Here is a 23445-nt window from a genome sequence, read left to right on the forward strand (position 1 = left end):
ATTGTCCAGCTGTCTCTGCCCTGCTGAGCCTACCAAAAGTCCCATTCTGCAAACGATGCTGCACCAGTTGAGTAGTCCTCGACTTACGACCGGTTGGGGGTCACGGTATTAAAAAGGTTGAGAACCACTGCTCTAGAAAGAGTGCAGAGAAGAGCCACAAAGATGATCAGGGCACTGGAGGCTAAAACATATAAGGAACGGTTGCTGGAATCGGGTAGGTCTACTTCAGGGATAGGCCACCTTGGCTCCTTCATGACTTGCGGACTTCAACTCCCAGAATTCCCGAGCCAGCATGGCTCAGCTTGGAAACCTCTCCCTTTGCCCTCAGCGTGGCTGGCTCAGGAATTCTGGGAGTTGAAGTCCACGAGTCATAAAAGAGCCGAGCTTGCCTACCCCGGTTGTTAAGTGAATCCGGTTTCCCCATTGACTTTGCTTGTCAGAAGGTTGCAAAAGGGGATCACGTGATCCCGGGGGACACGGCGACCGTCATAAACATGAGTCGGTTGCCAAGTGTCTGAATTTTGATCACGTGACCACAGGAGATGCTGCAACAGTCTTAGACATGGAAGCCGGCTGTGTGACTTTGGGCCATCACCAGGCGACGATGAGTTCTAGTTCCATCGTAGTCATGAAACCCAGCTGTGTGACTTTGGGCCACGGGGGTCGCCAAACAACGCAGTCCGCCATTTTTCCCCCTTTTCCTTAGCTGTGCTACTCCCTTTTAGTCTATTGGCTTTTGAAAGCCAATAGAAGAGACTCTCTTGAATAGAGTCTAATTCTATTGGCTTTCAAAAGCCAATAGGAATGGTCCAGGCTGTCTCTGCCCTGCTGAGCCCGCCAAAAGTCCCATTCTGCAAACGGTGCTGCACCAGTTGAATAGTCCTCGACTTACGACCGGTTGGGAGTCGCGGCATTAAAAAGGTTGAGAACCACTGGTCTATAGGATTGTTTATAGGGGAGTCTATCCTGAACTCTTTCGAACAGACAGCTGCCTGTCCTGTGGGAAGAAGAACACGGTCACTTTCCACCCGCTGTTCGAAGGGGGACTTTGCCGTACCTGCCAGGTGAGTTGGGCACGGGGCGGGCAAGACTGCTTTCACCTGGCATCAGGTAAATCCTTTCGCTAGGCCAAGGCAGGGCCGGGCTGCTTCCTTTCGTCGCAGTTCACCTCAGTAGGATGCTGATGCTTTTTCAGCAGGAAAATTCTGAAAAACCGAGGACCTGCTCAGCTTTTAAAAGCACAGGGACTAGCATCCTGCCGCGTGCTGGTTTGTTATTTCAGTCTACTTTGCTGCCCGCCTCAGATAGGGAAGACTGGTTTGCAGTGCCACATGTAGACCTGGGCAAAAGGTGGATGCCACGCTTATGACACGAGGGGGGGGTCTGTTGGTCTTCTAGGATCGGTTCCTGGAGTTTTTTTACATGTATGATGAAGACGGGTACCAGACCTACTGCACCATCTGTTGTGAAGGAAACGAGTTACTACTCTGCGACAGTGCCAGCTGCTTCAGGTGGGCCATTGTCCTTTCTTTCTTTCTTTCTTTCTTTCTTTCTTTCTTTCTTTCTTTCTTTCTTTCTTTCTTTCTTTCTTCCTCTCTCCCTCTTCCCTCCATCCCTCTCTCGACTCTTTCTTTCTTTCTCTTCCTTCCACCCTCCTTCCTTCTATCCTCCTTTCTTTCTTTCTTTCTTTCTTTCTTTCTTTCTTTCTTTCTTTCTTTCTTTCTTTCTTTCTCTCTCCCTCTTCCCTCCATCCCTCTCTCGACTCTTTCTTTCTTTCTCTTCCTTCCACCCTCCTTCCTTCTATCCTCCTTTCTTTCTTTCTTTCTTTCTTTCTTTCTTTCTTTCTTTCTTTCTTTCTTTCTTTCTTTCTTTCTTCCTCTCTCCCTCTTCCCTCCATCCCTCTCTCAACTTTTTCTTTCTTTCTCTTCCTTCCACCCTCCTTCCTTCTACCCTCCTTCCTTTCTTCCTTTCTTCCTTTCTTTCTTTCTTTCTTTCTTTCTTTCTTTCTTTCTTTCTTTCTTTTTTCCTTCCTTCCTCTTTCTTTTTCTTCCTCCTTCTTTCTTTCTTTCTTTCTTTCTTTCTTTCTTTCTTTCTCTTCTTCCCTCCCTCCTCCTTCCTTCCTTCTTTTCCTTCCTCCCTCCCTCCCTCCCTCTCTCCCTCCCTCTTTTCTCTCTCTTTCTCTCTCTCTTTCTTTCTTCTGACAAGCCAGGTCAATGGGTGAATTCAGATTCACTTCACAACCATGTTACTAACTTCACCACTGCAGGGACTCACTTAGCAACAGTGGCAAGAAACGTTGTAAAACGGGTCAAAGCTCACTTAACAACGGTCTCACTTAGCAAGGGACTATCTGGGGCTCCATTGTTGCCGTAAGTCGAGGACTGCTGTGCTTGTGCAATGGGGGCGATGGCCTTTCGGTGGCTTCTCAGATTCCTCCCCTGTGTTGCAGCTGCTTTTGCGTGGACTGCCTGAACACCCTGGTGGGACGGGGCACGGCCGAGGCTGCCCGAAAGGAAGAGCCCTGGAAGTGCTACGTCTGTCGGCCGCAACAGCGCTACGGCGTCCTGCTGCGACGGCAGGATTGGACCACGCGCCTGAAGGAGTTTTTCACCAGCGAGGAAGGGCAAGAATACGTAAGGAAGGGGAGGGAGACATTTTTTGGGGGTGGGGGCGAGAGATAAGCTCAGCTGCCCCCCCTCCAGCCATAGAAAACAGGCTGTTCCCCCCCCCCCGCCAGCTTTTCCAGAAAGTCAACACATCAGACTGCAGAGGTAGGCAACCTTGGCTCTTTTATGACTGGTGGACTTCAACTCCCAGAATTCCTCGGCTACCATGGCTCAGCTTGGAAACCTCTCCCTTTCCCCTCAGTGTGGCTGACTCAGTAATTCTGGGAGTTGAAGTCCACGACTCATGAAGGGGCCATAGTTCCCCATGCTGACTCAGGAATTCTGGGAGTTGAAGTCCACAAGCCATGAAGGGGCCATAGTTCTCTCATGCTGGCTCAGGAATTCTGGGAGTTGAAGTCCACCAGTCATGAAGGGGCCATAGTTCCCCCATGCTGGCTTAGGAATTCTGGGAGTTGAATCCACCAGTCATGAAGGGGCCATAGTTCCCCATGCTGACTCAGGAATTCTGGGAGTTGAAGTCCACGACTCATGAAGGGGGCCATAGTTCCCTCATGCTGGCTCAGGAATTCTGGGAGTTGAAGTCTACAAGTCATGAAGGGTCCATAGTTCCCTCATGCTGGCTCAGGAATTCTGGGAGTTGAAGTCCACAGGCCATGAAGGGGCCATAGTTCCCCCATGCTGGCTCAGGAATTCTGGGAGTTGAAGTCCACGAGTCATGAAAGGGCCATAGTTCCCCCATGCTGGCTCAGGAATTCTGGGAGTTGAAGTCCACCAGTCATGAGGGGGCCATAGTTCCCCCATGCTGGCTCAGGAATTCCAGGAGTTGGAGTCCACGAGTCATAAAAGAGCCAAGGTTGCCAACCCTTGCATCCGAACAAAGTCCATCACAAAATCCAACCAGGAAATCATAAGGGATTGTCTTCACCCTGCCTCTTGAGGAATAAATTGATTACTTGTTGGAGAAATTTTGTACAACATCAATCCCCAAAGTGCTTTTTCCAAAGGCAACTGGACTTTGTTTTACCTTAAGATGTTTTTCTTCTCATCCGAGAAGCTTCTGTAGTTCTGACTGAATGGTGGAGGAGGGAAGGGTTTGCATTCCTTCACAGTCACCTGCTCATTGGTACTCTTCCTGAGAGTCATTGAGGCAACGTGGGGGTTTATCTGCAAATGGGTCTGGAGCCTTCTTGGAACTGCTGACAGGGCTGTTTTTAAATGGGCGTGGAAGGAACCCTTCACTAAATGAATGGCTGTAAGTCAGGGACTACCTGAGGGGGTCCTTGGTGCTCTCTGAGATTGCCTGTTTTTTTTTTTGCAGATGTTTCTGTCAACACTGACAGGGGAAGCCACTAGAGTCTAAGCCAGGGGTTCTCAACCTTGGCAACTTTAAGACTTGTGGACTTCAACTCCCAGAATTCCTCAGCCAGCAAAGCTGGCTGAGGAATTCTGGGAGTTGAAGTCCACAAGTCTTAAAGTTGCCAAAGTTGAGAACCTCTGGAGCCAACAGCACTCCTTACTAGCACTGATGATGCTCCCTAGTTTGGGTCATGAAGTGTCTGCAAGAAAACAGGCAAGCTCAGAGAGCAATTCTCCTCCTCCTCTTCCTCGCACTGATGATGTTCCCTAATTGGGTCATGAAACGTTTGCAAGAAAACAAGACAAGCTCAGAGAGCATCAAGAACTCCACAGTTCTCCTTCTCTTTCTTTCTCTTTCTCTCCTTCTCCTTCTCCTCCTCCTCCTCCTTCTCCCTTCTAACACTGATGGTGTTTCCTAGTGGGGTCATGAAACGTCTGCAAGAAAACAAGACAAGCTCAGAGAGCATCAAGAACCCCACAGTTCTCTCTCTCTTTCTCTTTCTCCTTCTCTTTCATTCTCTTTTTCTCCTTCTCTTTCTCCTTCTTCTTCTCCTCCTTCTCCTTCTCTTTCTCCTTCTCCCTTCTAACACTGATGGTGTTCCCTAGTCAGGTCATGAAACGTCTGCAAGAAAACAAGACAAGCTCAGAGCATCAAGGACCCCACAGTTCTCTTTCTCTTTCATTCTCTTTTTCTCTTTCTCTTTCTCTTTCTCCTCTCCTCCTCCTCCTCCTCCCCCCCTTCTAGCACTGATGGTGTTCCCTAGTCGGGTCATGAAACGTGTGCAAGCAAACAAGCTCAGAGAGCACCAAGGACCCCTCATGTCAATCTTGAGCTACAAATATTCGCCTTTATTAGGAAGGAATACCTATATCTGGTTTGTGTGTGTGTGTGTGTGTGTGTGTGTGTGTGTGTGTGTGTGTGTGTGTGTGTGTGTCAGGATTGTGGCTCAGATATGGTTGTAATCTGAGGACTGCCTGTATTAAATTTGCCCCCTGAATCAGAGCAGCATCATTGAAGGCAAGAAATGCGACAGAAAGCTAACTATGGTGGTGATAAACTGACACACTTACTGGTGTGGGTTTGTGTGTGTCTCCCACATGCTTTATTCCCCCCCCCCCAATCTCATCCTATCACAGGAGGTGCCCAAAATCTACCCTGCCATTCCCGCCGCGAAACGGAAGGCCATCCGCGTGCTGTCTCTTTTTGATGGCATCGCCACAGGTGAGAGCTTGTTCAGGTCTAATGGATGAATGCCCAGGTAGGCTGGGAGGTCACGAAGAGAGAGAGGCCGTTGAATGCTCCCCAGACAGGGAATTCAATTCCAGCAGTCCCAGACACAACACTGGGAGGCCAAAATCCCCAAAACTCATTTATTTTGGCCATGTCATGCAAGGGGATTCAGTGGAGAAAGCAATTAGGTTGGGAAGAGCCAGTGGTTAAGATGATGATGATGATGATAAAGTTGGAAGGGACCTTGGAGGTCATTTAGTCCAACCTCCTGCTCAGTCAGGAAACCCTATACCAGTGGTTCTCAACTTTTTTAATGCCGCGACCCCCAACCGATCGTAAGTCTACTCAACTGGTGCAGCACCGTTTGCAGAATGGGACTTTTGGCGGGCTCAGCAGGGCAGAGACAGCCTGGACAATTCCTATTGGCTTTTGAAAGCCAATAGAATTAGACTCTATTCAAGAGATTCTATTCTATTGGCTTTGAAAAGCCAGTAGAATAAGAGGGAGTAGCACAGCTAAGGAAAAGGGGGGAAAATGGCGGACTGCGTTGTTTGGCTACCCCCGTGAAATGGTTGTTCGACCCCAAATGGGGTCCTGACCCACAGGTTGAGAACCACTGCCCTAGACCATGTTGGAGAAATGGATGTTCAGTCTCTTCTTAAAAACTTCCAGTGTTGGAGAATTCACAACTTCTGGAGGCAGGTTGTTCCACTGGTTAATTGTTCTGACTGTCAGGAAGTTTCTCTTTAATTCCAGGTTGCTTCTCTCCTTGGTTAGTTTCCATCCCTTGCTTCTTGTCCTGCCTTCAGGGGCTTTGGAGAATAGCTTGACTCCCTCTTCTTTGGGGCAGCCTCTGAGATATTGGAAGGCTGCTGTCATGTCATTCCCCAGTCCTTCTTTTCTCTAGACTGGCCATACCCAATTCCTGCAAACTTATAAGGAATGACCTGATAGCAGTCTTCCAATATCTCAGGGGTTCCCACAAAGAAGAAGGGGATGAATCTATTATACAAAGCCCCTGAAGGCAGAACTAGAAGCAACGGATGGAAACTAAGCAGTTCCTAGCAAGGCCGCCTTTTGCAATTGACCAATGGCGAATCTGTCGATGCCAATGATGGTGTCCAAGTGGTGCTCCAGTTCTTTTGGGATTGCACCCAAGGCACCTATTACTATTGGTACTACCCTTGCTTGCCTTTGCCACATTATCATCATCATCATTATTATGCTATCGATCATCGCACAGTCAGCCAGATGTTCAGACTGGATTTGGCATGCCGTCTACCTATCGAGTCCTTACCCAGGACCTGGGATAGGCAGATGTGGATGTTTGATGGTATTACAGATATCGTCGGAGGATGGAAGCAGTTCCTAATAAGGCCGCCTTTTGCAATTGACTAATAGCGAATTTGTCAATGCCAATGGTGTTCAAGTGGTGCTCCAGTTGTTTTGGGATTGCACCCAAGGAGCCTATGACTATTGGTACTACCCTTGCTTGCTTTTGCCATAGTCTTAATAATAATAATAATAATTATTATTATTGTTGATCATCGCACAGTCAGCCAGATGTTCAGACTGGATTTGGCACTTTGTCTACCTATCGAGTCCTTACCCAGGACCTGGGATAGGCAGATGTGGATGTTTGATGGTATTATAGGTATCCTATTATTATTATTATTATTATTATTATTATTATTATTATTATTATTATTATTATTATTAATACACAGACATATATATTATATTTGCTCATTGAGAATGTAATTGTAATGTGCTTCCCCCCCATTGTTGCCCTATGCTAAATAAAGGTTCCCTTAGCAATGATGCCTTCAGGCAACTAGGATTGTAAAACTTGGAGGAACGTGCTACTTCTACCCCGTGAAGCCACTGTGAGGAGGACGGCAAGACCCACCGTCATTTCTACCCAAGGGCAGCTCTTCTCCACAATCTTTCTGTCTTAGCACAGAATTGGGCAAAATTCAGCTTCCTTCTGTAAAGCCAATCTGTATATTGCATATGGCCTCTCCTTCCTTCTTTTATCAACCACACATTTTTCCTTCCTGTAACTCACTACACCCGGTTGGCTGTCCGTCCACCTGGCACGTAGAGGTAATTCTCGGCTTGCAATCATTCGTTTAGTGACGCTTCCCAGTGGTGAGAACATCGAAAAAAGCGAGTTGTGACTCTTTCACGCGCGTGACCGTTGCAACATCCCCGTGGTCACGGGACCAAAATTCGGACGCTTGGCAACTGACTCGTCTTTATGACGGTTTGCAACGTCCCGGGGTGTGTGTGTGTGTCACACGATCTCCTTTTGGGACCTTCTGACAAGCCGAGTCAATGGGGAAGACAGATTCGCTTAACGACCGGGTCACTAACTGAACAACTGCAGGGATACCCTGCACCGCGCTGGCGAGAAAGGTCGTAAAACGGGACAAAACTCACTTAGCGGCGGTCTTGTTAGCGATGGAAATTGTCGCAAGTCGAGGACTGCCTGTATGTTTCCTCCCAGCTACAGGGGTGCTGGAAAAATCCTTTTGTGGCATCGTATGGGCACAAATATTACAGGTTTTTCACAAGAATGGGAAGGTTGCGGATTCCTTTTCCCACTGTAGGAGGTGGATACTTCCCGGGCCGGATGCTCCTCAGCGGGTCCTTGCTGATCCCTCTCGGTGAATCCTCCTTTTCTCACTCAGGCCTTTCTGCCTTCCTAGGTTACCTGGTCCTGCGGGATCTGGGCATCCAAGTGGAGAAATACATCGCTTCCGAGATCTGCGAGGACTCCATCTCGGTGGGGACTGTGCGGCATGAAGGAAACATCCGATACGTGCATGACGTGAGGAACATAACCAAGAGACACGTAAGGAATCCGATGTTCTGGGTTCAAAAGGCAGAAAGGTGGTGGGTTATTGTAGGAGGGGAGAGGGAAGAACATGAGGGGTGGAGTCAAAAGAGGGACCAGCCTAGAATCCTTTCGTGGCCACAAGCGGACTAAGTCTGTTCATTCTGGATTTCCACAGACTCTTATTTCCATGGATCCTTATTTGCACTGATGGTGTTACCTAGTTTGGGTCATGAAATATCTGCAAGGAAACCACCAAGCTCAGACAGCACCAAGAACCCCGTTCCCCTCCTCCTCCTCCTCCACCATTACTACTACTACTACTACTACTGATGCTGTCCCCTAGTTGGATCATGAAACGTCTGCAAGAAAACCAAGCTCAGACAAGAAGAAACCAAGTTTTTCTCCTCCTCCTCCTCCTCCACCTCCTCCTCCTCCTCCTCCTCCTCCTCCTCCTCCTCCTCCTCCTCCTCCTCCTCTCTTTTAGCACTGATGATGTTCCCTAGTTGGGTCATGAAACATCTATGAGAAAACCACCAAGCACCAAGGACCTTAATTTAATTCCAAGCAGGTGCTAGTTGTGAGTTGAGAAGATTTCTGCGCATAGGCACGGGTAGCAACAAATCAGTTGACTTTAATATTCTCAAAAATTTCAGTGGAATTCACTTGTGGCTGTGTAGGGAACAGGAGAGGAGGAGGAGGAGGAAGAGGACTTTGAGGTCCTTGGTGCACTCTGAGCTTGGTGATTTTCTTGCAGATGCTACATGACCAAACTATCTAATCTCATCAGTGTTAGAAGGAGTAGGGTTTGTGGCATGGAAAAGGAGAGGAGGAGGAGGACGAGCAGAAGGGGGTAAGGAGGAGGAAGAGGAAACTTGGTGCTGTCTGAGCTGGGAGGTTTTCTTGCAGATGTTTCATGACCCAACTAGGGGACAGCATCAGTGCTAGGAGGAGGAGGAGGAGAAGGAAGGAAGGAAAAAAAGAAAGAGAGAGAGAAAGAAAAGAAAGAGAAAAAGAAAGAAAGAAAAGAAAGAAAGAAAGAAAGAAAGAAAGAAAAAGAAAGAAAGAAGGAAAATCAGGGTCCTTGGTGCTGTCTGAGCTGGGTTGTTGTCTTGCAGATGTTTCATGATCCAACTAGGGGACATCAGTGCTAGAAGGGAGGAGGGTTTGCAGAGTGGAAGAGGAGGACGACTGTGGGGTCCTCAGTGCTGTCTGAGCTGGGTGGTTTTCTTGCAGATGTTTCATGACCCAGCTAGGGGACAGCATCAGTGCCAGGAGGAGGAGGAGGAGAAGGAAGGAAAAGAAAGAGAGAGAGAGAGAAAGAAAGAAAGAAAGAAAGAAAGAAAGAAAGAAAGAAAGAAAGAAAGAAAGAAAGAAGGAAGGAAGGAAAATCAGGGTCCTTGGTGCTGTCTGAGCTGGGTTGTTGTCTTGCAGATGTTTCATGATCCAACTAGGGGACATCAGTGCTAGAAGGGAGGAGGGTTTGCAGAGTGGAAGAGGAGGACGACTGTGGGGTCCTCAGTGCTGTCTGAGCTGGGTGGTTTTCTTGCAGATGTTTCATGACCCAGCTAGGGGACAGCATCAGTGCCAGGAGGAGGAGGAGGAGAAGGAAGGAAAAGAAAGAGAGAGAGAGAGAGAGAGAGAAAGAAAGAAAGAAAGAAAGAAAGAAAGAAAGAAAGAAAGAAAGAAAGAAAGAAAGAAAGAAAGAAGGAAGGAAGGAAAATCAGGGTCCTTGGTGCTGTCTGAGCTGGGTGGTTTTCTTGCAGACGTTTCATGACCCAACTAGGTGACATCATCAGTGGTAGAAGGGAGTGGAGGAGGAGGAGAAACGGAGGGGGGGGGGACTCTGGGGTCTTCTCGAAGCTTGCTTACTTCCGTGCAGAGGTTTCATGACGGAACTTCAGCCTGCTGCAATCACGTGTCTGCATTTTACGACGGTTCCGCCCAAACCTGGAACCGACGTCCAGTTTTCGGCAAAACCGCCCCCCACCCCATCGAACCCACCCTTCCCATAACAACATCGCCGTGGCCTATAACGACGGCCCCCAAAACAGGTCATCAAATGGGGCCGGCTGCGTGGGCCACCCAATTTAGAGCGCAACGACAACCCGAGCTCCGTGACAGTTGCAACAAGAGGACTAGTTACTTAAAAGAAGCAAGCTCTCGTGGGACGGAGACTCGTCCCTTAACAGCGGCTCTCCCTTGCAGATTGACGAGTGGGGTCCTTTCGATTTGGTGATCGGCGGAAGCCCCTGCAACGACCTGTCCATCGTCAACCCCGCCAGAAAAGGTTTGTATGGTAAGCTGAGCCGTCCGAGGTCCGTGTTCGAGTTGGCTTTGGGCGGATCCGTGGCGCTGAGCTCTCCCTGACCCCCTCCTCTCTCCTCCCTTCCGGCTGGCAGAAGGGACCGGCCGCCTGTTCTTTGAGTTCTACCACCTTCTGAACTACACCCGCCCCAAGGTTGGAGAAGACCGTCCGTTCTTCTGGCTCTTCGAAAACGTGGTGTCCATGCGGGTCAACGACAAGAGGGACATCTCCCGGTTCCTGGAGGTAAAAGCTGCGGCAGGGTCTAGTGTCAACGCTGCTAACATCGGATGTTTTTGCTTTGACGAGTTAGATCAGTGGTTCTCAACCTTTCTAATGCCGTGACCCCATAATACAGTTCCCCATGTTGTGGTGACCCCCAACTATTTATACATCACCGGGTGCCAGGGGTGTGGCCAAAGAAAAGGGGGAAAAAATGGCGGACAGCCTTGTTTGGCAACCCCCGTGAAATGGTTGTTCGACCCCAAATGGGGTCCCGACCCACAGGTTGAGAACCACTGAGTTAGATGATGCTGGGTGGGGGAAGGATTGTGCAGGAGAGTTTAGATCAGTGGTTCTCAACCTTTTAATGCCGCGACCCCCAACCAGTCGTAAGTTGAGGACTACTCAACCGGTCGTAAGTCGAGGACTACTCAACTGGTGCAGCACTGTTTGCAGAATGGGACTTTTGGCGGACTCAGCAGGGCAGAGACAGCCTGGACAATTCCTATTGGCTTTGGAAAGCCAATAGAATTAGACTCTATTCAAGAGAGTCTATTCTATTGGCTTTCAAAAGCCAATAGAATAAAAGGGAGGAGCACAGCTAAGGAAAAGGGAGAAAAAAATGGTGGACTGCGTTGTTTGGCGGCACCCATGAAATGGTCGTTCGATCCCAAATGGGTCCCGACCCACAGGTTGAGAACCACTGGTTTAGATAGACATAATAATACTGGACGTAGGGTATGAGCCAAGCTTCATGAAATAAGAGCTGATAAGAATTGGCAGACTGGAGGACTGGAGGGAAGGCCTGCATTTCAAGCTAATGGGAGAATGTGATTTATGCCTTTTAATTGGAGGAGGGAATTGTGCTTTGATACTATGCGCTCAAGGGAGGGGAATCCAGATTTTGGCTTCGATTGTGTTAGTGCCGATGCTATGCTACTCGAATAAAGATTCTTTAAGGTAAACAATGCCTTGAAGTTCTTGGAAGAGTTTCATCTGTGGGAACCATGACACTCAGAGACCAAGGGAAGGGGGGCTTTGAGGGGCTGCCCTGAACTCTTAAGAGTTCGTGGCAGCTGAGAGACAACGGGAGGAGACTGAAACATCAGCCACTCCTTGGCTGGGCCAACGTGGGAGGTTGAGAAAGGCTGCTTTAGGCCATTGTGCCCAGCTCTTCCTGCCAATCTTTGTGGATTTTGGGGAGGGGGTCTTCCTGCCAATCTTTGTGGATTTTGGGGAGGGGGGGGCCTCGGTGTTTTCTGAGGTTGAGTGTTTTCATTACTTGACTACGTAATATCATCAGTGGTAGAAGGGAGTGGAGTTTGTGGAGAGGAGGAGGACAACTGTGTGGTCCTTGGTACTCTCTTGAGTTTAGTTGTTTTCTTGGAGACGTTTCATGACCCAACTAGGGAACATCATCAGTGCTAGAAGGGAGTGGGGTTTGCAGGCAGGAGGAGGAAGAGAAAGAGAAAGAATGTGGGGTCCTTGGCACTCTCTGAACTGGGTGGTTTTCTTGTGGACATTTCATGACCCAACTAGGGCACAGCATCAGTGCTAGAAGAGAGATGGAGGAGGAGAACCGTGGGGTCCTTGGTGCTCTCTGAGTTTGGTTGTTTTCTTGGAGATGTTTCATGACCCAACTATGGAGCGTCAATGCGAGAAGGGAGGGGGGCTTGCGGGAGGAGGAGGAGGAGGAGGAAGAGGAGGAGGAGGAAGACTGTGGGGTTCCTTTGTGCTCTCTGAGCGTGGTGGTTTTCTGGCAGTTTCCCAACTAGGGAATGTCATCAGTGCTAGAAGGGCATGGAGTTGGCATAAAGGAGGAGGAGGAGGAGGAGGAGGAGGAGGAGGAGGAGGAGGAGGAGGAGGAGGAGGAGGAGGAGGAGGAGGAGGAGGAGGAGGAGGGCTGTGGGGTCCTTAGTGCTCTCTGAGCTTGGTGGTTTCCTTGCAGATGTTTCATGACCCAACTAGGGAACATCATCAGTGCTAGAAGGGAGGAAGAGGTGGAGGAGGACTGTGGGATCCTTGGTGCTCTCTGAGTTTGGTGGTTTGCTTGCAGACATTTTGTTACCCAACTGGGGAACATCATCAGTGTTAGGGGGGTTGTGAGGAGGAGAAAGCTGTGAGGACCTTGGATCTCTCTGAGCTGGGCTGCTTTTTTGCAGATGTTTCATTGCACCAGTAGGTAGCAGCATCAGTGCTAGAAGGGGGGGGGGTTGTGGAAAAGAAAAGAAAGAAGAAAAGAAGAGGAGGAGGAGGACTAGTCAGAATTGAACTCCCGGCTGTGGGCAGAGGGAGTGGTGTTTGTGGAGGAGGAGGAGGAGGAGGGGGAGGGGGAGGGGGAGGGGGAGGGGGAGGAGGACTGTGGGTCCTTGGTGTTTTCTGGGCTTGGCTGTTTTCTTGCAGACCTTTCATGATCCAACTCTGTAGCACCCTCCGTGCTGGGACTGGGGATCCCCCCCCCCCCGGCTAACTCCTTTCCGTTTCTCCGCAGTGCAACCCGGTGATGATCGATGCTATCAAGGTCTCCGCTGCACACAGAGCCAGATATTTTTGGGGCAACCTGCCAGGGATGAAGAGGTAAGAGAAAAGTTGGCATCCCACGGCCCTCGACCTGCCTTGGCAACCTGCTCCGTGCGATCCCTAGAAGATGGGGGAGGCTGGGGTGTACGTTGTACGCCTGCCAGGTGGAAAGAGAGCGGGCTCCCTTTCGGGAAAGCGACGTCATCGTGCACACGCACAAAATGGCTTCCCAAGCTGGGCACGAACAAAAATGTCCAGGATGCTCGTGATGCGTATTCGGGTACTTCCCTCAGCCAAGGGGTCCCCTTTGTCGTTCTTCTGGGCAAAGGAGGATCCTCCTATTGATGCCCCCCTGTGTGTGTGTGTGTGTGTGTGTGTGTATCTTTTGGTCTGAGGGGTCCTGGGTGGTCTCTGAGCCTGGTGGTTTTCTTGCAGACATTTCATGACCCATCTAGGTAATATCATCAGTGCTAGAATGGTGGTTTGTGGAGTGGAGGAGGAGGAAGAGGAGGAGGAGGAGAAGCTTAGAGAGCACCAAGGAATCTACAATCCTCCTCCTCCTCTCCCTTCTACCACTGATGACGTTACCTAGTTGGGCCATGAAACATCTGCGAGAAAACCACCAAGCTCAAAGAACACCAGGGACCCCACAGTCGTCGTCGTCCTCCTCCTCCTCCTCCTCTTCCTCCTCCTTCTCCTCCTCCTCCTCTTCCACTCTGCAATCCCCCCTCCCTTCTAGCACTGATAATGTTCCCCAGTTGAGTCATGAAATGTCTACAAGAAAACAACCAAGCTCAAAGAGCACCAGGGACCCCACAATCCTCCTCCTCCTCCTCCTCCTCCTCCTCCTCCTCCTCCTCCTCCTCTTCCTCTCCTCTCCACAAACCCCCCTCCCTTCTAGCACTGATAATGTTCCTCAGTTGGGTCATGAAATGTCTACAAGAAAACAACCAAGCTCAAAGAGCACCAGGGACCCCACAATCCTCCTCCTCCTCCTCCTCCTCCTCCTCCTCCTCCCTTGTAGCACTGATGACATTCCCTAGCTAGGTCATGAGATGTCTTGAAACCACTTGGCTCAGAGACTACCCAGGACCCCTCATTTCGGCCCTGAGCCACAAACGCTCTCTCCTCTATCCGTATCTTGTGATCTGCTTTCCTGGGGGGAGACTTCCCTGCACCCTGCAAACTTTAAGTAGCATGGCTTTGGGAAGGCATGGGGGGGGGCGCTGGATGGCAGAGGTTCTGTCAATCTTTTCTCTTTGCAGGCCTTTGGTGGCCTCCAAGGGAGACAAGCTGGAGCTTCAGGATTGCCTGGAGTACAGTCGGACAGCGAAGGTAACCACGATGTCCCCAGTTTTTCTTTTCTGGCATAAAGGATGTTGTAGAACAGCTCTCCTCTGTGCATGCTGGTTTCATCCCTGAAACTTTCAAGAAGAAACTGGACTGCCGTCCGTCAGAAAGGGTGCGGGGTCTTCTGCTTGGGTGCGGGGTTGGGCTAGATGACCTACAAGGTCCCTTCCCACTCTGTGATTGTTGTTGTTGTTATCCTGATGTTGTGAATGCCAAATCTGGCTTTGCTCAGCCCCAAACTGCTGTCCCTGGTCTGTTCGGCCACCTTCTCTTCAGACCAGCCCTTGGGCATCCTGGGTCACTCCAATGACTCAGGAATTCTGGGAGTTGAAGTCCTCGAGTCATAAAAGAGCCACAGTTGCCTACCCCTGGCCTAGTTCATTGTTTCTCCGCCTCAGCAACTTTAAGACATGTGGACTCCAACTCCCAGAATTCCTGAGCCAGCCATGCTGAGGGGAAAGGGAGAGGTTTCCAAGCTGAGCCATGCTGGCTGAGGAATTCTGGGAGTTGAAGTCCACGAGTCATGAGGAAGCCATAGTTCCCCCGTGCTTTCTCAGGAATTCTGGGAGTTGAAGTCCACGAGTCATGAGGGGGCCATAGTTCCCCCGTGCTGGCTCAGGAATTCTGGGAGTTGAAGTCCACGAGTCATGAGGGGGCCATAGTTCCCCCATGCTTTCTCAGGAATTCTGGGAGTTGAAGTCCACCAGTCATGAGGGGGCCATAGTTCCCCCTTACTGGCTCAAGTTTGAAGACCCCTGGTTTAAATATTTAAATATTTTTTCCTCACAGTCACATTATCAAAATTCAGGCATTTGGGCAGGGGTAGGCAACCTCGGCTCTTTTATGACTCCTGGACTTCAACTCCCAGAATTCCTGAGCCAGCATGGGGGAACAATGGCCCCCTCATAACTGGTGGACTTCAACTCCCAGAATTCCTGAGCCAGCCATGCTGAGGGGAAAGGGAGAGGTTTCCAAGCTGAGCCAGGCTGGCTCAGGAATTCTGGGAGTTGAAGTCCACGAGTCATGAGGGGGCCAAGGTTGCCTACCCCTGGGTGAAACTAATAAAACTTTTAATAAAGAGAAAGAAATGAGGAGTGCTCCCTGGGCCAACATCTTCGCACCCCAATCGTTCTGCAAGCGGCTGTTTTTTTCCTCCTCCTTCTTTCTCCTCTCTGCTTCTCTTCTGCAGATGAAGAAGATCCGGACCATCACCACCAAGTCCAACTCCATCCGGCAGGGAAAGGCCAAGATGCTGCCCGTCTCCATGAATGGAAAGGACGACGATCTGTGGTGCACAGAATTGGAAAGGTGGGGGGAGAGGAGGGGAAGGAAGCGATGAGAAAAGCAGCCAGTGCTGGAATGGCTCCCCCAGGGAGGAATCTAGGACAGGGGTAGGCAACCTTGGCTCTTTTATGACTCGTGGACTTCAACTCCCAGAATTCCTGAGCCGGCATGGGAGAACTATGGCCCCCTCATGATTGGTGGACTTCAATTCCCAGAATTCCTGAGCCATCATGGCTCAGCTTGGAAATCTCTCCCTTTCCCCTCAGCATGGCTGGCTCAGGAATTCTGGGAGTTGAAGTCCACAAGTCATGAGGGCGCCATAGTTCCCCCATGCTGGCTCAGGAATTCTGGGAGTTGAAGTCCATGAGTCATAAAAGAGCCAAGGTTGCCTACTCCTGGCCTAGGGGAGCTTTTCTCAAAAAAGATTATGGGACCTTGAAGATGGTGGGACCTCCGCTCCCAGAATTCCCCAGCCAGCATGCTTTAAGAGGGGTGAGCTTCCGCTCCCAGAATTCTTAAGAAAAATCTGCTTGATGCAGGCCTAGTTAGACCAGTGTTTCTCAACCTTGGACACTTCAAGATGGGTCGACTTCAACTCCCAAAACCCCCCAGCCAGAGTCTGCTTAACAACAGCAATGTTTTTTGGATCACAATAACCCCTGCCAAAATAGTTGCAAAATCAGGGATGGTCCCACGATGACCTGCTTTGCGATGTTCACGACTTACAACCGAAATGGCACGCTCAATTTCGGTCGTAAGCCGAGGGTGGCCCTTACGCTTCTGCCTTGTCCTTGGCAAAGAGGATGGATGAATTGTTCTGCATTTATTCCATAACCGGGGTGTTCAAACGTGGCCACTTTAAGACTTGTGGACTTCAACTCCCAGAATTCCTCAGCTAGCCCTCAGGGATGGCTTAGGTATTCTGGGAGTTGAAGTCCACAAGTCTTAAAGTGGTCAAGTTTGAAGACCCTTGTTTTACAAGCTGAGTTTCCCCCCCAAATTGCTCAGATGAGTTGGTGTTCGTAAGTTTCCAGGCAGGCCTGGGTGTTGTCCTGCTCATTGGAACAAGGTGTGTGTCCTGCTTCTCTTCCAACATATTTGGGGATGCCCGGTTTCAAGAGACCCACTTTGCAATTGTCCGATCTTTTTGTCGCCTTGCAAAACATCCTTCTGCTGTTCCCTCTGTCATGTTCTTGAGATGTTTTGAGAATTTGCTTGGCAATTTCTCGATGTTGTTTTACAGCCTGCAGAGGATAAGCCTTCTCTCTCTGTGAGTAATACTCTCATTTCCCAGTATGAAATGGCAAAAAGGAGGGGTGGCCTTGGAGTTTAACACAGACGTAAAACTCTGGGGCCCTTGGTGCTCTCTGAGCTGGGTGGCTTTCTTGCAGATGTTTCGTGACCCAACTAGGGCACATCATCAGTGCTGGAAGGGAGGGGGGTTTGTGGAGAGGAGGAGGAGGAGGAGGAGGAGGAGGAGGAGGAGGAGAAGAACTATGGGTTCCTTGCTGTTCTCTGAGCTGGGTGGCTTTCTTGCAGACGTTTCACGACCCAGCTAGGTAACCTCATCAGCGCTAGAAGGGAGGAGGGTTTGCAGAGTGGAAGAGGAGGAGGAGGAAGAAGAGAAAGAGAAAGAGAAAGAAAGAATGGTGCTCTCTGAACTGGGTGGTTTTCTTGCAGACCTTTCATGACCCAACTAGGGAACCTCATCAGTGCTAGAACGGAGTAGCACTTACTCTCTATTTATATTCTGTGGGTGACCCTGTCAGAATTGGTGGGAGACGCCCAGTGGTGGGATTCTGCCGGTTTGTACTGGTTTGGCAGAACTGATACCGAATTTTCTCTTGAGTTCGGCAAACGGGTTAGGATAAATCTGTGTTTTCCGGAACACAGTTCTGATTTTCGTTCAAGTTCCTTCCAGGTGGGGGAATTAAAAAAAAAAACCCTCCCCAAAAGTCCAAAAGAGGAACGACAGAGATGACAAGAAGACGTGGCGGTTTCGATCACGTCAACTGTGCGCCCGCCTCTTCCCTTTCACTCCCCTCCCGAGCCGGACGGCCATGCTACTCAAGATGGGCCTTACCAAGTCCCCCTCTGCCATTTTGGAGCCCGGAGGGAGTGGGGGGGAAAAAGGCTGTGCCGCCCCTGCACAACAACCGCGTCTGCCGCTGGAGGGGTGATCTTTGATCTCTACCGCCTCCTTCTGCACCAACTCTCCCGTGGTTTGCGCCCTGACTTGGGGGCGCAAGTCTCCCCTGCCACCTCTCTCTCTGCAGCTGGTGCCTCCCTCTGTGCTGCAGCTACCAAAAAAGCCAACACAGTGCTAGGCTGCAGTAACAGAGGGAGAGAATCAAGATCATGTGAAGTGTTGATACCACTTTGCAAGGCCTTGGTAAGGCCACACTTGGAATACGGCATCCGGTTTTGGTCACCACAATGTAAAAAAGGTGTGGAGACTCTAGAAATAGTAGAGAGAAGAGCAACAAAGATGATTAGGGGACTGGAAGCTAAAACATATAAGGAACGGTTGCTGGAATTGGGTATATCTAGTCTAATGAAGAGAAGGATGAGGGGGGACAGGATAGCAGCCTTCTAGTATCTCGGGGGCTGCCCCAAAGAAGAGGGAGTCAAGCTGTTCTCCAAAGCACCTGAAGGCAGGACAAGGAGCAACGGATGGAAACTAACCAAAGAGAGAAGCAACCTAGAACTAAGGAGAAACTTCCTGACAGTGAGAACAATTAACCAGTGGAACTATCTGCCTCCAGAAGCTGTAAATGCTCCAACGCGGGAAGTTTTTAGAAGAGACTGGACAGCCATTTGCCCGAAATGGTACTCTAGTCCAACCCCCTGCTCAGGCAGGAAACCCTATACCATTTTGGGCAAATGGCTGTCCAGTCTCTTCTTAAAAACCTCCAGTGTTGGAGCATTCACCACTTCTGGAGGCAGGTTGTTCCACTGGTTAATTATTCTCACTGTCAGGAAGTTTCTCCTTAGTTCTAGGTTGCTTCTCTCCTTGATTAGTTTCCATCCGTTGCTTCTCATCCTGCCTTCAGGGGCTTTGGAGAAGAGCTTGACTCCCTCTTCTTTGGGGCAGCCCCTGAGATATTGGAAGGCTGCTATCATGTCCCCCCTCGTCCTTCTCTTCATTAAACTTGTTGTTGTTGTTAATTGCGAAGTCATGTCCGACCCATCGCGACCCCATGGACAACGTTCCTCCAGGTCTTCCTGTCCTCATTAAACTGGACATACCCAATTCCAGTAACTGTTCCTTATACGTTTTAGCCTCCAGTCCCCTGATCATCTTCTTTAGGGTGTGTGTGTGGAGGGGTCCTAACACCTTACAGATCCGGGAGAGAGGGGTTACTAATGGTCTTTACTCTCACCAGGATCTTCGGTTTCCCACTCCATTACACCGATGTGTCCAACATGGGCCGCCTGGCACGTCAGAAGCTGCTTGGACGTTCGTGGAGTGTCCCCGTCATCCGTCACCTGTTTGCACCCCTGAAAGATTATTTTGCCTGCGATTAGGCTGCAGGAATCCTGCGGGTCTCCCGGGCGGGAAAGGGGAGAGCTGAGCCCACCCTCGACCCCCCGTAAAGGAGACCCTCCTCTTTGCAGAAAAATCCACAACTTTTCTTCTAAGCGCGAGAGACCTTTTTGAGTTCCTGTTGTGCCAAAACAAACCGACCAACCCACCAACCAGAATTTTTGGGGAGGGGAGCTGCAGAGGTAGCCTTCCTCCCTCGTCTTGTGCGGACGGGAAACTGAGGCCGCTGGAACGAAGAGCAGTTTTCCGACAGAAGAAGAGTAAAACTTGAAATAGGAATGCCGCCGGATCCGATCCCAGAGTCACCCACCTGTAGCAATGAGCCAACTTTTGACTTGTGTTTCTCCCGCTGTTCACACTGGAAGAACAAAACGGGAAAATTTCTTTCTTTTTTTTCTTTTTCAACTGTTTTTTCTTCCTTTTTTTTTAAAGAGCGTAAAACTTGTGGGAATAAGGGGTAGGGAGAGAGACTTTTACAGCCCTTTTTTGGGACGCTGTGAAAATTCCTAGAGAGGAATTTGGGCTGGATGCAAGCCGGGCGATAACCCTACTACATGGAGCAAAAACAAAAAAACGTGCCATACATATTCCGTACATCTCCTTCACTTTTAAAATTACACGATGCCTTTAATGCAGACAAAAATGCATTTGGGGCATTTTTACTGCCAAGGACACATCTCCTTCAACTCGTTTCAATTTTTTTGCTGGGTATTTCTTTCCTTTTTTTTCTTTTTAAAGAGCTGTGCAAGAACATTTGCACGACCATGGTCCCTTCAGAGGCAGGGAAATTCCCAACAGGCAGCGAAAAACCCACTGCATCACCCCAAAAGACAAATCTGCAGCTTTCTGCGAAGAATCCAACCCCTTTGCAGAAAGAAAGAAAGAGTTGAAAGCTGCTATCAGATTCTCCAGCCTGTTTGCTTCGTTGCCTTGTTTGGACCCCAGTGAACTTCGATCCTCACCGATGCTGCTATTTCATCGTGAAGCTTGATTGTTTTCCTTGACTGCCCGTCCTTCAAACCTTGATTTCGTTAGATCAGGATAAGAGTTGGGTAGAATGGATGCCGCCACCTGGGGGATAAAGGGGTTTAATTGGATCTTTCTGCTTGCTAGTTTCTACCCGTTGCCATAATCCTGAACACCAAAGTTTGCACGTTTGCACTGAGTCCGTCCATGCCCTACTTGGGGCTTCCTGGTGTCTGTATGAATCAAACCACGTCAATCGGTGCAGGAGACATAGTTTCATTCTCTGCAACCAGGATGTCTGTCCAAAACACAGAGAAGCAAACCCTCTTTCTACACATGGGCAGGGGTGCCCGTGTTGTTCTTGAACCAAATTCCAACTTTCCATCAAAGATAGAGTAGGAGACTCGGCTTGGGTGTCAGGATTGCTGGACTCCCGCAGGAAACACACTTGGCATTGCAGACGGTCAAATCTGTCAGCAAAGTTGCTTAAGTCAGCCACAGAGGAAGATGGACAGTTGTCGAGAGCCATCACAGTTCCGATTTGATGTGTTTCCTTGCGGGCAAATGGGGGGAGCTGTTTGCGGCCTCCCTTTTTCCTTGTCAGTATTTGAGGTTGCCGCTTCACATTTATCCGACATTATCAACGTGCAAAATGTGCCCCAGCTGTAGCCTGCCTCTCTGCCCACCTCTTTTGCTGCCGGTTAAAATAGGCCTGCTGCAATTCCGGAGCCGTTGGCACCCCAATGGATCCTACTCCACTTGGAATGTCAACTCTCAGGGATAAGGAAGCACCCCACAAAACCGAATGCCAGTAATTTAGGGCAGAAGCAGAGATCCCTTGGCAAGATGCCCGTGGCGTGTCCTAAGCCACTCAAAGCCCTGCCCGAATTGGGTGGCGTGTGTGAGTTGTTGCGCATCCATGCGCGAGGGCTGTTGCTGATACCGCTGGGTGTGGGACAGTCGTGACTGTGTTATAGGTTAGGTGTGTTTGCTGGTTTGACTTTTGTTAACCGAATCCGTGGTCCCTCGAAAGAAGTTTGCATGCCTTTTAAGCCAGGGGTCTTCCAACTTGGCCCTTTGAGGACTTGCGGACTTCAACTCCCAGAATTCCTCTGGCTGAGGGATTCTGGGAGTTGCAAGTCCGCAAGTCATTAAAGGGCCGGGTTTTGAAGACCCCGACCTTAAGCAAAGGAATGGGGTCAATGGGGAATTCTCTGCAGCCCACACTTCCCCCCTCCCCTACTTGGGGGGAAGGGAGGTTCAGGGGATTGGGGTGAAAATGTGGGTGCTGGTAGGCAGCCATTTTATGTGCCTTTTTGTCTCTCTTCCTTCACCCCCTTTTAAGAGTGTAGCAAATCTTTCATCTTTCATCCAGCAAGATTTCTATTTGATCCCTTCTGGTTTCTTAAGAAAATATTAAAAATAAATGTAAGAGATCTTGCTTCTTGAAAGTAGCCATAATACAGGGATCTTCCAATTTGGCCATTTTATGACTGGTAGACTTCAACTCCCAGAATTTCTCAGCCAGCTTTGCTGGCTGAGGGATTCTGGGAATTAAAGTCCACAACTCATAAAAGGGCCAAGTTGGAAGGCCCCTGCTCTAATAGAACCACCTTTTTATGGCATTTTTAAGAGAATGTTTCAGAAATGCCATTCCCAAGATGTTCAAATACATTGGTGCTATTATTTTATACTTTTCTAATGTCAAAATGGTGTGTGCTTTTATATTTTTTTTTAAATAAAACTTTAATACTTTTTTTCCTCTCTCTTATTTTTAAAAGAGCTTCATGAGACTGATGCTCAATCTCAAAACGGACGGCTGTAACTGAGCCTTAGTGAGGATGGGGGGGGGAACCCATTTTATTGTTTTGTGTTCTTAGTGCTAAGGAAACAAAAAGAAACGGTTTTGACCAAAGTTTGCCTTAAACATTTTATATCACGGTTTAATTAAAGTCAGTGTTCTTCTATAATGGCCCTGTTGTTTTTATTGGGGGGTGGGGGGTTGTAAGTGGCCTGGAAGACTCAGAGGATGGGTGTTGCATCCATTTCTGTAGATGAGGTAAAGCCTTAGGGCAGTGTTTCCCAAACTTGACAATTTTAAGGCATGTGGATTTCAACTCCCAGAATTTCACAGCCAGCGTTGCTGGCTGTGGAATTCTGGGAGTTGAAGTCCTCATGCCTTAAAATTGTCAAGTTTGGGAAAAACTGCCTTAGGGCAGGGATCTTCAAACCTGGCCCTTTTATGACTTGTGGACTTCAACTCCCAGAATTCTTCAGCCAGCATGCCTGGGTGAGGAATTCTGGGAGTTGAAATCCACAAGTCATAAAAGGGCCAGGTTTGAAGACCCCTGCCTTAAGGCAAGGATGAGCTACTATCCCAGAATTTCTCAACCAGCCATGCATCTTTTTTGGCACCAGAGACTGGTTTGAGGGAAGACAATTTTTCCAAGAACCGGTGAGGGAGGAGCGTGCAACCTAGATCCCCCCCACACACAGTTTACAATAGGGTTTGCTTGTTCGCCACTCACCTCCAGATGTGTGGCCCGGTTTCTAACAGGCTACAGTCCGGTGCTGATCCACAGTCCTGAGGTTGGGGACCCTTGCTTTAGAGACACCAAGGGAACAGAGTGGTAAAAGGAGATTGATAGAATAAATGTCAGTCAAGGTAACTTGCCAATACTAGCAACTGTGAGAGGGATCTGGGAGTCCTAGTGGACAATCCCTTAAATAGGAGCCAGCTGTGTGCTGCAGCTGCCAAAAAAGCCAACACAGTGCTAGGCTGCATTAACAGAGGGATAGAATCAAGATCACTTGAAGTGTTAATACCAGTTTACAAGGCCGTGGTATGGCCACACTTGGAATCCTGCATCCAGTTTTGGTCACCACGATGTAAAAAAGATGTTGAGACTCTAGAAAGAGTATAGAGAAGAGCAACAAAGATGATTAGGGGATCGGAGGCTAAAATATACAAGGAATGGTGGCTGGAATTGGGTATGTCTAGTTTAATGAAGAGAAGGACGAGGGGGGGCATGATAGCAGTCTTCCAGTATCTCAGGGGCTGCCCCAAAAAAAGAGGGAGTCAAGCTATTCTCCAAAGCCCCTGAAGGCAGGATAAGAAGCAATGGATGGAAACTTAAACAAGGAGAGAACCAACCTAGAACTAAGGAGAAATTTTCTGACAGTGAGAACAATTAACCA

General features: G+C 49.2%; 1 protein-coding gene across 3 annotated transcripts in view; it reads left to right on the plus strand.

The window, feature by feature from the left end:
* The window catches only part of DNMT3B (DNA methyltransferase 3 beta), a 38260-nt gene extending 16103 nt beyond the window's left edge, over positions 1 to 22157 (plus strand). The window contains exons 10-21 of one of the 3 annotated variants that reach the window (XM_039318904.1): positions 985 to 1064; positions 1399 to 1511; positions 2450 to 2633; positions 5121 to 5205; positions 7926 to 8071; positions 10262 to 10352; positions 10456 to 10604; positions 13072 to 13157; positions 14366 to 14435; positions 15640 to 15758; positions 16978 to 17004; positions 19121 to 22157. In XM_039318904.1, the coding sequence (XP_039174838.1) occupies positions 985 to 1064; positions 1399 to 1511; positions 2450 to 2633; positions 5121 to 5205; positions 7926 to 8071; positions 10262 to 10352; positions 10456 to 10604; positions 13072 to 13157; positions 14366 to 14435; positions 15640 to 15758; positions 16978 to 17004; positions 19121 to 19262 (1292 nt within the window). In that variant the 3' untranslated portion in view covers positions 19263 to 22157. The remainder of the gene's footprint in view (positions 1 to 984; positions 1065 to 1398; positions 1512 to 2449; positions 2634 to 5120; positions 5206 to 7925; positions 8072 to 10261; positions 10353 to 10455; positions 10605 to 13071; positions 13158 to 14365; positions 14436 to 15639; positions 15759 to 16977; positions 17005 to 19120) is intronic. The other 2 variants (XM_039318905.1, XM_039318906.1) reach the window with 2 other exon arrangements.
* The last annotated feature ends 1288 nt before the right edge of the window (positions 22158 to 23445 follow it).

This window comes from Crotalus tigris, unplaced genomic scaffold (genome assembly GCF_016545835.1).
Source record: "Crotalus tigris isolate CLP2741 ecotype Arizona unplaced genomic scaffold, ASM1654583v1 scf7180000021643.52994198:917841, whole genome shotgun sequence".
Taxonomy (NCBI): domain Eukaryota; kingdom Metazoa; phylum Chordata; class Lepidosauria; order Squamata; family Viperidae; genus Crotalus; species Crotalus tigris.